The sequence below is a fragment of the Ictalurus punctatus genome, chromosome 4 (genome assembly GCF_001660625.3).
Source record: "Ictalurus punctatus breed USDA103 chromosome 4, Coco_2.0, whole genome shotgun sequence".
Classification (NCBI taxonomy): Eukaryota; Metazoa; Chordata; class Actinopteri; order Siluriformes; family Ictaluridae; genus Ictalurus; species Ictalurus punctatus.
Genome location: NC_071284.1, coordinates 9,036,654 through 9,051,565, shown reverse-complemented (window position 1 = coordinate 9,051,565; position 14,912 = coordinate 9,036,654). Strand labels below are relative to the sequence as shown.

Sequence of the window (14,912 nt, the reverse complement as noted above, 5' to 3'; positions counted from 1 at the left end):
TCTCTCCAGTGCAGTTTGGAATTGTCTATGTAATTGACATAAATCAATCAACATACTTATAAATAGCAACACATTTTATTTTCATCCTGTGATTTAAGGTTTTAGAGTGGTGAAACTATCTTGTGCCCGTGCATACCGGAGAGAATTTATTTTCATAAGTTTACCCCATTTTCTCCCAGTTTCCACCCATTACCTAGACCTGTCATATGACAGCTAACGAGCAGGGAGGGGTAAAGCTTCCTCTGTGACATGAGAAGCCAGCCACTGCATCTTTCCAAATTAGTTTGTCAGAGGGCAGCTGAACACTCGGAAATAGAAACTCAGAAACCGCTGTCCACGCTTTTCTGTTGCACCACTTTGTAGCTTGCGCCAAGTCCTTTTAACAGAGTCATTAAGTGACGCATATTATAGCCATCTTTCCATGGAACTTTCTTGCCAAGTTCTCACTGGGTCATCGCTGGTTCCAAATGACACATCATTAGTATTCAATTTGTCACTTTTTTTCACCACCAGCAGCTTGAGAATCACCTGCATAATGTCTGCCAACAATATTATGAGGAACTAGATGGGTAATTGATAAGGATAAATGGCACAGAAAATGGATGGATGGACAAAATCCACCATCCTTCTAAATGAAAATAAGTTGACTTTTTGGGTCAGAACAATAACTTACTTGGGGTCTGATATCTGTGAGGCCCTGAGACCCTGAATGGTTGCTGGCTGGCAGCAGAACTAAATTTGTACATCTGTGGCATCAGGACCTGATGAACTGATGTTTTTGGCTGTAATACATCCTGTCTCCAGCCTTGGCCTTTAGTGGCATGCTCCATGGTTCTCTTTGGTGGTGGGGGCAATATATTTAGTCCCCATCCCATGATGCCTGTGGCATCTTATTAGAAGCCTATGGGCAAAACTCTTCCTGCCTAAAGCTGTGTGACCCAGGCAATGATGTTATGGGCATTGGACCATGGCATCAGGTTATGGTGAGCTAAAAGTGCCACATGGATGGCCCTTTTGGCTTTTGGCCAAGTTTTTTATGCTTCCTGTTTGGAGATTGGAGGCAAATTACATGGAGTTTATTTGCATTACATGGAATTGATCTGTCTGGCAGAGCAGGTCACCCATACCTGGTGAACGACATGTAATAAGGTTAGCAAATGTAATGATGGAAAGCCGAATTGAAGGTAAGCTTCAAGTAGGCAGCATGGGGTTTGGTAACATTTTACAAAAATATGGCACTTGTAAGATGAGGCTGAAGTAATGAGATGAGGCTATAGTCAGCTTTGGAAAACAGGGAACCTGTAGCTCTTGTTACAAGCTGCCATGTGGATTGCTCCATATGGTGTACAGGTGGTCTGATGTGTATGAGGCAAAAAGAAGGAAGGGAAAGATGGCTGAATGACAAATTGGAAATACCACATCATGCATCACTTAGTGGTTTGTTGAAAGGTTCTGGCATGCATAATCACACTTGGTTAGGATCGAATTTAAGGATTAGTCGTTAAAAATAAATGACTACATCATGACAATTTTGCGACACACTCTCCTTTATTTAAAAAATACTAAGATTTAAAGAATGACATTTAGTGCACCACCTAACATAGATATCTATAGTGCTTTACATGTAGCAAAAACTCCACAGGACAAAATTGGGTTGGCATGAAATTAGATGTGCCAAGACACCATGACATTAAACACCTCACTCAGGAGCTTAAACTTCAACTCTGATACATAGCCTAGCACTGGGTCGGGACATTAATACAAAAATATAGAAATGAGTTGTCCAAATCCCTTATTTCTAACCAAATTAGTCATTTACTGGCAGTGCTTCAAAGAAAGAGTGGAACATGTGGATAAGTTATATAAGGATTATTTAGAACTGTTGATATAATGCTTCTTGCACATATGAATACAAACAGCAACATGAACAAAACAGTTACCTAATGCTCTCAAAATGACAAGTTAAAAAAAACAAAAGCTAATAGAAGTCAAACAACAGAGAAATGGAGATAAAATTAGATTCAATGGCATTTGTGAAAATGATTTAGCAAAATGTACAATCAGAAAAGCCAAACTCTTTGTGTAGTATGTCTCTGTGTTAGGCTAGTAATAATCAGAATGATATCAGATGATGAATTAACTACATATTGAGCTTAGCACAGTGTGAAGAACAGCTCAGTAGAGACATCGTCTGGAAAATATTATAATGGGTATATTGGCTTCAAATCATATTGTACACTCATAAATGTCAAAACTTGCAGAACTTTTCAACACTTTTTGTATGCGCAGCAAGGATTAGCCCATCATAAGTATGCCCCAAAGTGAAAACCCAATAGAAATTCATTCTACAGACCTGACATTAAGGCAATTGAATAGACGCCTTTTCGAAATTAAAATTATGCCAATCGTCTTCACATATTGCTGAACTCGGATTTAAAAGAAAACTAATATAGGACAGAACAAAATAATGAAACGGTATATGGAATAAAAACAGACAAAAATGACAACCAATATACAAACAAATGCATGAATGCAAAACATGAGATAACCCTTGCTTTAAAGTAATGCATTTTGTTTCCCCTTGTGCAGTTAGATATTGCAGAAAGCTTTTCTGACACTTTAAAGCAAACCAAAGATAAAGATAAGCAACATCATGTCATTAAACACATGCATCGTATTCCATAGTTATAACTGAGATTATATGCAGGAAAAACACTGAGAGTGGGATGGCAGTAAAGGATAAATTTAATCGTTTAAAATTCAAAATTTAGAAAATTCAAACCTCTTGTGACAACAATGTTTACTTTTCCCATGATCATATCATACCTCATTACAAGTGACTTCAATAATCTGACTGCAGGTCTGCAGTCTAATTTGTGTTTATGATAAGATCCACTATTGTGGAGGTACAATTACAGTAAGAGCTGATTTATATTCCTAACTCCTTCACAAACCAACATCAGGGGACAACAGCAATCCACCATGTAAAAGACTGAGCATGTTAACAGTTCAGTTTTTATTATGAAGCATAAAAACACACAAATTCCAAGTAACTTATGTTTCTTATAAAACTGTGACTTGAGGCTAAAGGAACCTTGTGACACAGCGTGTTACTGTTTGCCTTTGCCTCTGTTAGTGCAGGTTTACATCTGCAGTGATTTCAGCTCCATGCCAATCCCAATCTGGATATCCACCAGGTGTGAGCAAGCAGGAGTTATTGTGTTGGAGTCTGCACTGTTTCTTAGCAATAGTTAATCTTTCTCCTCACGTTCTTATCCTCTTAAGAACCTCAAACAACATCTCACATAGCAGCAGTGCATAGTGACAGCGGTTCCATACTCATCCCAAGCAGAATACAAATTTTGTCCATTCTTCTGCATATCTAGGATGAAGATCTGAACTGCTGACCACCTCTGGTCCCTGATTGTATAAAACCAATTTTCCCAAACTATAGTAAACAGCAGTTCTGTGTCTCGTCTGATGCCCGATTAAATGAGTGGTGGTGATTTCAGCACAACCTGCACTATTTCCAAGTTTGGACACTTTAGGAGATGGGCATGTTCTCTGAGTCCTCGGCTGGATAAGAGATGGCTGACAACCCTTTTCTTGCCAGAATGTCAGACAACAATTGCAGTCTGGACAAAATAATTGATGCTTTGCTGAACAGCAATTAAACCCTACAAAACCTTAAGCTAAAAGCACTGTCTTTGATCTTTAACTCTCCTTTAAGGAGAAGCAGGTAGAGATGACAGAACAGATTTAGTTGCTAGAGCGGTATCTAAACTAAAGGTATGAATACAAGACCAACAGGAATGTCAGTTAAAATAGAAACTACTATAACCTCTGTGGCACATCCTAGCCTTGAAATTGATGGGGAGGGGCGACGACGACGATTAGATGATGAGAATGGGGGAAAACGTTGGATGACGAGCTCAGGTATACAGAAACAGAAAGAATGAATGACCCTTGTCCTCCTATGATCAGTGGTGCAGGGAGGCTGCTTTCTTAGCTTCAGTTAACATGCCTCTTTGCATGCTTTTCATCACTCTGAATGTGGAGTTAACGTGTGAAAGATGAATCAACTTTCACTTGTTATGTGCGATTTTTGACTACTATTACAACTAGGAAAAAAAACTGTACAGCACTGGTTCTAAAACGTTAAATATTATTATTAAACACGTTGGTATTTTTCTGAATTTAGACAAGGCATTATGACTGTGTATCAGTGTATGTCAGCATAGGGGAAAAAAGGAGAAACATCCACAGTTGTCTCACATCCTGATGTAACGCTCAATCCACACTTGAATTTTCCAACTTACTTGCATCCTTTTCTAATCATTCAGTATAAATCGGTGCTTAGGAGTAATTAAAACACACAAGGCCATCTCTGACCACCTGAGTCCCACTCAGCTAACTCAGGAAACATTTCCCTCCTCTGATGCATAACGACAATAATTAAAAGACTGGGATACAAAAAGAGAGAGAGAGGAAAAAAAAGAAATAATCGTCCATTGAAATGACAGTGATGGAACCTTATGTCATTTTCATTGTCGAGGGAATTTGAACATGTGAATAACTTTAATTTAAAAAGCACACCACCCAAAAAATGGCATGGTTAGTCTTCTATATCTTCTCCTTTCCTTGCAGGATGGGAATTATACATTAGTAGAGCAATGCAGTTTATTGTTGTCATGATATTCTCTTTCCTGCAATTGTTAGTTAGTCCAAGCATACAAAAAAAGGTTCTAAAGGAGTAGGGAAAGGGACACAGCCAGTATGGGGCTTCTTGGCCAAAGAGTTTGAACTCCTTCCTCTCTGTCTCTCTTTCTCTTTGGCAGATGAGTGGTGTCAGGAGAGAGAAGAGAAAGAAGAAGAAAAGGGACGCATGGCTGATGTCTGTACAGAGTAGTTTGGGTAGAACAGGAGATAAGGTTAGAAGTTGTAGGGGATGTAAAGGAGCATTTCTTCCAGAATCAGTCCCATAAGCCTCTGTCTGTACTGGAGTCTGGCTAGGCATTGTACTTCTTCCCTGTTCTGTGGATCTGATGAAACAATGTCATGGAAAAGGCCATACCCAGGAGCTGCAAAACAAAGAATAGGGCCAGAAGGTGAGGCGTGAGATACACGTAGCCAACACTTATCTCATTCAGCTTTTATTTCTTGGTATTTACTTCTAGATGTGTTAAACAACATAAAACCTAGAGCCTTTTGTATCAGACCATTAGATGAGCAAAAGTATAGGAACAGATAAGTCTTGAAGTAAAATAAAGTAAATAACACTTAAAATTTGGTTGCATATCCCTTGCATCAGCATCAGCAAATTGTTGGTTTCTTCTTTTCTGATACTTTTCTGGGCTTTTACCACAGCCACTTTCAGCTGTTGTTCGCTTCACGGGGTTTCTCCCTTCAGTCTCCTCTTCAGAAGGTGGAATGCTGCTCAATTGGGTTAAGGTCTGGTGATTGGCTTGGCCAGTCTAAAACCTTGCACTTTTCCCCCCTTTGTAGAGTTGGCAGTGCGTTTTGGATCACTGTCTTACTGCATGTTAAAGTTCCTCCCGATGTATTTGGATGCATTTATGTGTAAATTGGCAGACAAAATGTTCCTGTAAACCTCTGAATTCATTCTGCTGCTATCATCATGAGTTACATCATCAATAAAGTTTAGTAAGTCTGATCCAGAAGCAGCCATGCAAGCCCAATATATGACACTACCTCCACCATGTTTCACAGATGAGCTTGTATGTTTTGGATCCTGAGCAGATCCTTTCTTTCGCAACACTTTGGCCTTTCCATCACTTTGGGAGAGGCTAATCTTGGTTCCAGAACTTTTGTGGCTCATCTCTATATTTCTTTGCAAAATCCAGTCTTTCCGATTCCTACTGCTGATGAGTGGTTTGCATCTTGTTGTATGGCCTCTATATTTCTGCTCTCAAAGTCTTCTTCAAATGGTGGATTGTGATACCTTCACCCCTGCCCTGTAGAGGTTGTTGGTGATGTCACTGACTGCTGTTTTTTTATTTTTCTTCACAGCTCTCACAATGTTTGTCATCAGCTGTTGTTGTTTTCCTTGGCCGACCCATTCAGTGTCTGTTGCTCAGTACACCGGTGGTTTCTTTCTTTTTCAGGACATTCCAAATTGTTGTATTGGCTATGCCCAATGTTTGTGCGATGCCTCTGATTGATTTTCCCTCTTTTCTCAGCTTCAAAACGGCTTGCTTTTCTCCCATAGACATAGAAAGCATTATGCCAATCAGGGAAAAATTGAGATGCACTATGAACATGCAGCCTCTTTGAAGTTTCCATTTCAAACTGCCCTGCATTCACACATCAAACAAAGTCTACCGTCTTCTAGCTGCCATTATCTTAAAGTAGCAATGTGTGTTTTCATTATATTTGATTCTAGGTTTCATTCTGCATCTTATAAGCAAACATTTTCTGTTCACAATTTTATTTGTTTTAATCAAAAGTCCAAAATTGTATATCATTACCATATATGACAAATTCTAAACTTGTATCTCAGTAAACCAACATGAAACATGAACAGCAAGATATGTTCACATTTCCTCTTTCCACTTTAACTGATCTAACACATTATCTGTTTTACTAAATGTATATCTATTGCTTTTGATAGAAATGAACAAAAGCATGTTGTATTTCCTCTGAAGCCACATCACTGAAATCTGCCTAGGCCAGAGTGCAAGAAGGCAAGATATCAGGTAATGTGATTGACAGGTAAGCAGAGACGCCACTGCTGTTTGGTTTGGAGTTGATGGTCCCCATAATTTATATTTTCTGTGATTTACAGTGCCTGGGCTGCCACAGATATAGACATTTCACACTGAACAAGTATTTTATTGACAGCTGTCAAAATACAGGAAAAATTAAACCAAACATTAAGAAAAGTGTTCTGACTTGAGGTCAGTGATTTTTCAGAACTTCAACAGGCAATGTACACTACATCAAACCTTAGATGTGTGGTGCTTTAAAATTGCTACCACTACAGAAATGTCAAAGTGATTCATGCAGTGTCAAGTTGTCTTTAATAAGATGTGATTTCTGAATGTATAGGATGTGATTTTTGAGAATATAAGACGTGATTAACAAGTATATAAGATGTGAATACTGACTGTATATGACGTAATTACTAAGTGTATTCGATGTGATCACTGGGTGTATAAGATGTGATTACTGAATGTATAAAATGACACTGTCCAGTGTATAAGATTTGATTAACGAGTGTGTAAGCTGTGATTACAAAGAGTAAATGATGTTATTACTGGGCATATAAGCTGTGATTACTAAGTCTATAAAATGCTATTAATGAGCATATAGCTGATTACTGAGCATATAAGCTGTGATTAATGAGCGTAAAAGATGTGATTACTGAGAGTATAAGATGTGATTTCTGAGCGTATAAGGTGTGATTACTAAGCGTAAAAGATGTGATTACTGGGTATATAAACTGTGAATACTAAGCGTAAAAGATGTGATTACTGAGTGTATAATATGAGATTAATGAGCGTATAAACTGTGATTACTGAGTGTATAAGCTGTGATTAATGAGCGTATAAGCTGTGATTAATGAGTGTATAAGCTGTGATTACTGAGTGTATAAGCTGTGATTAATGAGTGTATAAGCTGTGATTACTGAGTGTATAAGCTGTGATTAATGAGCGTATAAGATGTGATTAATGAGTGTAAAAGATGTGATTAATGAGCATAAATGCTGTGATTAATGAGCATATACGCTGTGATTAATGAGCGTAAAAGATGTGATTACAGAGCATATACGCTGTGATCACTGAGAGTAAAAGATGTGGTTACCGAGCGTATAAGCTTTGATTACTGAGCATATAAACTGTGATTAATGAGCGTAAAAGATGTGATTACAGAGAGTATAAACTGTAATTACTGAGCGTATAAACTGTGATTACTGAGCATATAAACTGTGATTAATGAGCGTAAAAGATGTGATTACAGAGAGTATAAACTGTAATTACTGAGCGAATAAGATGTGATTATGGAGCGAATAAGCTGTGATTACTGAGTGTATAATATGCGATGAATGAGCGTATAAATTGTGATTAATAAACTGTGATTAATGAGCGTATAAGCTGTGATTACTGAGCGTATAAGCTGCAATTAATAAGCGTATAAACTGTGATTACTGAGTGTATAATATGCGATTAATGAGCATAATAAGCTGTGATTAATGAGCGTTAAAACTGTGATTAATGAATTTAAAAGATGTTATTACTGAGCATATAAACTGATTAATAAGCATATAAACTGTGATTATTGAGCGTATAATATGCGACTACTGAGTGTATAAGCTGTGATTAATAAGCATATAAACTGTGATTATTGAGCGTATAATATGCGATTACTGCGCGTAATAAGCTGTGATTACTGAGCGTATAAACTGTGATTATTGAGTGTATAAACTGTGATTACTGAGCATATAATCTGCGGTTGCTGAGCGTAAAAGATGTTATTGCTGAGCATATAAACTGTGATGGCTGAGCGTATAAGCTGTGATTCTTGAATGTATAATATGCAATTACTGGGTATATAACATTATTACTGGGTGTATAAGATGTGATTACTGAATGTATAAAATTACACTATTCAGTGTATAAGATGTGATTACTAAATGAATAAAATGACACTATCCAGTGTATAAGATGTGATTGCTGAGCGTATAAACTGTGATTACTGAGTGCTTAAGCTGTGGTTGCTGAGTGTATAAGCTGTGGCTGCTGAGCATATAAACTGTGATTGCTGAACATACAAGCTGTGGTTGCTGAACGTATAAACTGTGATTACTGAGCATATAAACTGTGGTTGCTGAGCGTACAAGCTGTGGTTGCTGAGCGTACAAGCTGTGGTTTCTGAACATACAAGCTGTGGTTGCTGAGCGTATAAGCTGTGATTGCTGAGCATACAAGCTGTGATTGCTGAGCGTATAAGCTGTGGTTGCTGAGCGTACAAGCTGTGACAGGTGAGCGTATAAGGTGTGATTCTTGAATGGATAAGACACAATTACTGAGTGTATGTCATTACTGAGCATATAAAATAAGATTCCTGAGTGTACATTCACTGTGTATGAAAATCTCAGGAGATCAGCAATTTCTGAAAAACTCAAACCAGCCCATCTGACACCAACAACCATGCCACGGTTAAAGTTACTGAGATCCCATTTTTCCCCATTCTGATGTTTGATGTGAACATTACTTGAAGCTCTTGACATGTATCTGCATGAGTTTATGCATTGTGCTGCTGCCACATGACTGGCTGATTGCAAACTGCAGAAATGAGCAGATGCACAGGTGTTCTTATTAAAGTGGACAGTGATTGTAAAATGTGATTCCTGCGTGTATAAAATGTGATTAGTGTCCAGCGGGTTTTAAAAATAACTGAAGTTAAGATTTATGCAGATAAATGTGACAGTGTATTTTACAGGAGTTAAAAGTGAGGTTGAGCCACTCCAGAATATGCACTCCTAACACCTCCTATACTTTACTATACCTTAACAAGATGTTATATCTGACAGACAATAGAACATAAACATATGATATGACAAATGTGGATGACTCCCTATGGTCTGGACACACACAAACACACACTTAAAACACTGTTTTCTGCTGAGTGTGCAACTGCTTCTTAGACATCAATATTTGAGCACAGCGGAGTCAGGCAATGGGCACTGACCACACTCATTATTCCAACCTGGCACACAGCGAAATGGAGACAGAAACACACACATACACATGTGCACAGAGACGCACAAACATGTTTACAAATACACACACACACTTACTGCAACAAATAATATTACCTGGACAACCAAGAAACACATGGCAATAGTGCCGAGCAGGTGCTTGTTATCATCCAGCCACTGCTCCACTTTCTCAAAGCAACCCTGCAGGAAACACACACATGCACAATATCGACTTTTAGAATAAACTCATAAACATATAGGCATTTTACAACATAGCATGCTGCTGTTGCGCATCATCCATATATTGATCTGCTAGTTTGAGCATTCTCTAGTTCGTTTGAACACCCTGCAGCATGAATTTATAGCGCTATAAGAGTAGATAAGCAAATGGTGCTTATTTAATTAACAGTTTTTCACTGATCAAGGAATACTGACTTAACATATCATCACTTTATAATGACATCTGCAATGCTTGTGCAATAAATCATTTCTTAGTTTGGCTCTGATTCTGTGACTGCATGAGCACGGAAAATATGCATGCCATATGTAACCGCTGAAAACTCTAAGCTCTTGTTCTGAGTCTGAATTGATCAATTGGAAGAGCTCGTCTATTCCATCTGAAGTGCGAGCTAGTAAATGTGGTGACCGACCACCATAGTTGAAATACAATACAAATTCACTGGCTGTGTGACATACTTGGATATAGTGGACAGAGAGAGTAATAGAAAAAGAAAAGCCAGATTTGTCACACAGTGACTTTCAATTCAATTCAATTCAATTTTATTTGTATAGCGCTTTTTACAACGGTCATTGTCTCAAAGCAGCTTTACAGAAATATATAAACACGGGATACAGATTTTAAATGTGTGAATTTATCCCAATTGAGCACGCCGGTGGTGACAGTGGCAAGGAAAAACTCCCTAAGATGTTAAGAGGAAGAAACCTCGAGAGGAACCAGACAGAGAAGGGAACCCATCCTCATCTGGGTAACAGCAGATAGTGTGAAAGTAAAGTAAAGTTCATTATGGTTTTTTTGTGATGCAATGTATAAAGTCCCAGAGTTAAAGGACTTGAGGTATCCTGTGTGGTATCCTGAAAATTTTAAATCACACCTACACATATAAATGTAATTGCCCTTTGTCTGTTTTCTAATAGAAGGGATTAAAAAGCAGCCAGCTTTTTAGAGCTGCTCTGACATGAAAGGAAGCTTTTACCAATCTCTGCATTTCATTTCCCTTCATTCATTAATACAAATGTTTCGAGCCCAAAATAAGAGCAAAACAACCAAAATCTCATTTCATGCTGTAGCTGAATCAATGAATAAATTCTTCATTTACACACCATATCCTTCAAAACTGTCTATTCATGTTTCGTATATACGTGTCACACCAACGTTAATATTCTAGACCACGTATTTGTTTGCTGATGCATTCCTTCAATCTTAATCCACTCCCAAGTGTGCTCTTTCAAATGGACTGAAAAATCAAAACGCTGATGTTGATTCCCTGGAGAACAGCTGAGGAAACACCAGCGATTGTCAGAGCACAGAATCTCTGCCAGTTTCACACGAGATACAGTGCTCAATTAATATTCTGAGAAAAAGCTGCCTTAACAGGGGGTCGGAAAGCATCTTTTTAACCACTCTGCTTTCCAAATCCTTCCCACCACACTAAATGCAAATAAGCCGAGCCACCAAAGCTGAAGCTGCTCCCTTATGTTTGTAGAATGGGCTGCAGCTTGAGACAAGACTTTGAAGACTGGCTGAGTAACCAGAAGCCTTTTATTTGTTTATGTACTCAGCGTGCCACTTAAAATTTCTTCATAGTGTTTATAGCAAAGTGCACTCCAAATGAATCTGTTTGAAGTTAAGTGTAAGATCACCCATCTCCAGCTTCTCTATCTAGCACATACTCTCCCAACTTATTGGCTTCATGAAAAATACTCAATCAATGCATACAATCTCTAACATAAGTATTACATTAGAACAAAATCGTCATCCTTGAGGATTCTTCTGTTTGTCCCTCTGGTGAAATGCTTTGTCCCTTAAATCCTAGGCAACAGGGTTTCAAAAGTTAATAAAGCCCTTTTGACTCTAACAATCTGTTAGTTAATAAGCATTTCACAATGGTAGTGTCAGGAAATGTACATTACTGTGCAAAAGTTTTAGGCACCCTCATTATTTTACTACAAACTTTTTTTTAGAATTTTATTTTATGACGTCTACATTATCGAGTCAGTACAAAAAAAACATTTTAGATTCCCAAACATTAGTTTTATAGCACAAAATTAAATGTTACAGAAAAATGTTTTTATGTCAGTAAAGAAAGCAGCATATTACGTAAGAGGCCACTGTTCAGACAACAAAAACACAATAAAGGCTGCTGGGTTTTGCTGCAAAAATCAGAAGCAATAGCGAGGGTCAAAGCCTCCAGAAGAGCCGTGGCTGGTTCTGCAAGACTCTCAATAAAACTTACAGCTTATTTCCTTATAAAACGGCACAAACTGTATCTGAGACTACATATTTTATTTTTCTGTCACACCAAATATTGACTTTGTTTCATTTACTACTATTTACTGCTCATTATGGTATTTTTTATTTTTATTTTTATTTTTAATCTAGCAACATTTATTTTCATTATCTTGAAGGCGTCTTTGCCCTACAGCATACTGTATATTCCAAAATTACATTTTAAAGATAAAACACTACAAAAGGGTCTGTTTTCTGCCTTATCAGAAAATTGCTCCCTGCCAACATGAACTCATGAGCAGCCTTTGTGCTAGAAAAGTGTGTAGAAATGACAGAGTGGACCGTCCACAAAGCTTTTGTTCTTACACAAGCTGTGAGTCATGAGCGATGTATTGGTGTATTTTGTACTAGAGGCATGGCACTAGAGGCATGGCACATGTGGATAGCAGTGAAAATGAGGTGGTTTGTGTGGATTTGACTGCTGCGTCCCTACCGCAGCCATACAGAAGCAGCACACTGAAATGGTTTTAACTGCTTACTATCACACAGAGGCAACAGGATTATTAATCAGCTCAACAACAAGATCAAATTAATTGTAACGTTGTTGACATTTTTCCATTTAAAACACAGTGAAATTTTGGCAGAATCAGAAATGGTAAGAAGATTATTAGAAAAATAAGTCGACAGGCAATTAACCATTAAAAGAACCAATTTAGAAAAGTCTGTTTTAATGAGTGCCGTGTTTACGGATCATCATCATGTTAGTCTTAAAATGACACTGCTTTGTATCCTTTATATATTTATCTGCTTGTATGAGCATTCTCATAGTTCATTTGAACACAATCCTGCAGTAAAAACTCAGATAAGCAGAAAATTACAGAAAATTGTTTGCCACAGCTTTATAGCTGGAATTATGTGGCTGTAGCTTGATTTTGAACTAATCAGGAAAGACTGGCAAGTATACTGGCTCTTGCTGTTCATAACACATAACAAAATGATGGTGTGTTATCATCACCCAATTAAGGCACAATTAAATTATTCTCACTATAAAACTAAGCTTTGGTATTTGGCAATACAAATAACCCATGTTTTACACCCACATTATCCCACACACATTCCTGTTTCGTACCATCTTTTGGCCACTCACCCGCTTCCAGAACTCGTTGGTGACGTTGCGGCCGCAGTCCTGATAGTGTTCTTGGCAGCAGCGGTCAGGTACCACCTTCTCTTTCAGAGCCTCGTGCCAGTCTGTAAACCCAGTCACACCACAGCAATTCCACTGTGCAATGCAGAGAAAGACATACAGCACAAAGTCAACATTATTCAGCTGATGGAAAGGAGGAAAAAAAGGACTGAAAGCCTGCCTTCAGTTCTCCACTGTTTCTTCTGTCTTACCCAGCAATTTCTCACTTCATCTAGTCTCTATCAGTCACTTGCTACAAAAAAAAAAATCATGAATCAACAGTTGTCAGAAGCTGGCAGTGGTTTGTGACTGGTCTTTTGAAATTCAAATGCACAGAACCATTTCGTGCTTTTAGGTGCCTTTACTGAAATCAATTCCAAGCTATTTTGTCAAGAGGATTAAAGAAAGCGCACAATGTGACAAATCTTTGCTTGGAGACATCATATACTGATGCTACAGATCAGGAGTTTAATGTGAATGTGTACCTCAGCTTGGATGATATTCCAGGCGTTCTTCAGACCAACGTTGTTTTCTGAGTAGTACAGAGACAGGCCGTCTTTCAGATCCTGCTTGGCATTCTCACTGACCTAAAACAGCAATGAGGCCAGGAATAAACATCCATCATTCTCCCTACAGTTTGTACTAGAAAGCAAAACACCTTTGGCATATACAGTGGTGTTTGAAAGTTTGTGAAAAATATTTTGTGGATGGATGAGACCAAAATAGAATTTTTGGTTTAAATGAGAAGCGTTATGTTTGGAGAAATATATATTATATATAATTTCATTTCAGAGTGACAAATAATGACTATTAATGCTCTTAGCACAAGCTTTTCCTACTACTATAGCACCCGCATTGACCTACTTAACATATTTAATATCATCATCATTAATCAGTGGCATTACAAATGAGTTTGCGTACAAATAGCAAATCCCCCTTAAATCTCAAAACAAATTATGATGTAAAATGAGGTTACTGATTAACGGAATTGCTGATGTGATGCGGATAGTCAACAATGATAATCAGTCAAGAGTAATGATAAAAGAGCTCTCTGAGAGGAGGAACACTGTTTAAGAGAAGATATTTTGGTGTTTTTATGCTGTGTATTGGCTCCCTGTGAACCCTGCAGGCTCCATCAAACCTGATTCTGCGTGAGGTGAGAGAAAAATAAGAGGAGGAGACACATCAACAATCTCTCCCATAGAAAGACCTCAAAACCTCAGACAATTCTTATTCTCATTATACAGTGTTAGAGAAGAACAGCCTACACAGTCTCTCTCTCTTTTTCACACAAACACACACACACACACCTTGCTCATATTTGTCAGAGAACACTGTAAATGCACTCACAGCAGTTCTGAATAGTGGTGCTGGCCTAAAATGCATGATAATAACTTCTGCTACACAACTGAACAGAGGCGACCCAATTACCCCAGCGTGCACTGCGCAATCACTCTGCTCTAATACGGCCTATTTACAATTAGCCTGGAGCCATGAAGATTATACTTATAGTGTCATATTGGTGAAAAACATGCTGCAAC

The 14,912-nt window shown here is 38.0% G+C and overlaps 1 protein-coding gene across 11 annotated transcripts in view; it reads right to left on the bottom strand.

Annotated features, from left to right (window-relative positions):
- Window positions 1-1,529: 1,529 nt before the first annotated feature.
- The window catches only part of tspan9a (tetraspanin 9a), a 216,869-nt gene continuing 203,486 nt past the window's right edge, over window positions 1,530-14,912 (bottom strand). For all 11 annotated transcript variants that reach the window (XM_017466138.3, XM_053677907.1, XM_017466139.3 and 8 more), the window contains 4 exons: window positions 13,857-13,958; window positions 13,336-13,467; window positions 9,839-9,922; window positions 1,530-5,081 (listed from right to left, as the gene is read on the bottom strand). In XM_017466138.3, coding sequence (XP_017321627.1) covers window positions 5,010-5,081; window positions 9,839-9,922; window positions 13,336-13,467; window positions 13,857-13,958 — 390 coding nt within the window. In that variant the 3' untranslated portion in view covers window positions 1,530-5,009. The remainder of the gene's footprint in view (window positions 5,082-9,838; window positions 9,923-13,335; window positions 13,468-13,856; window positions 13,959-14,912) is intronic.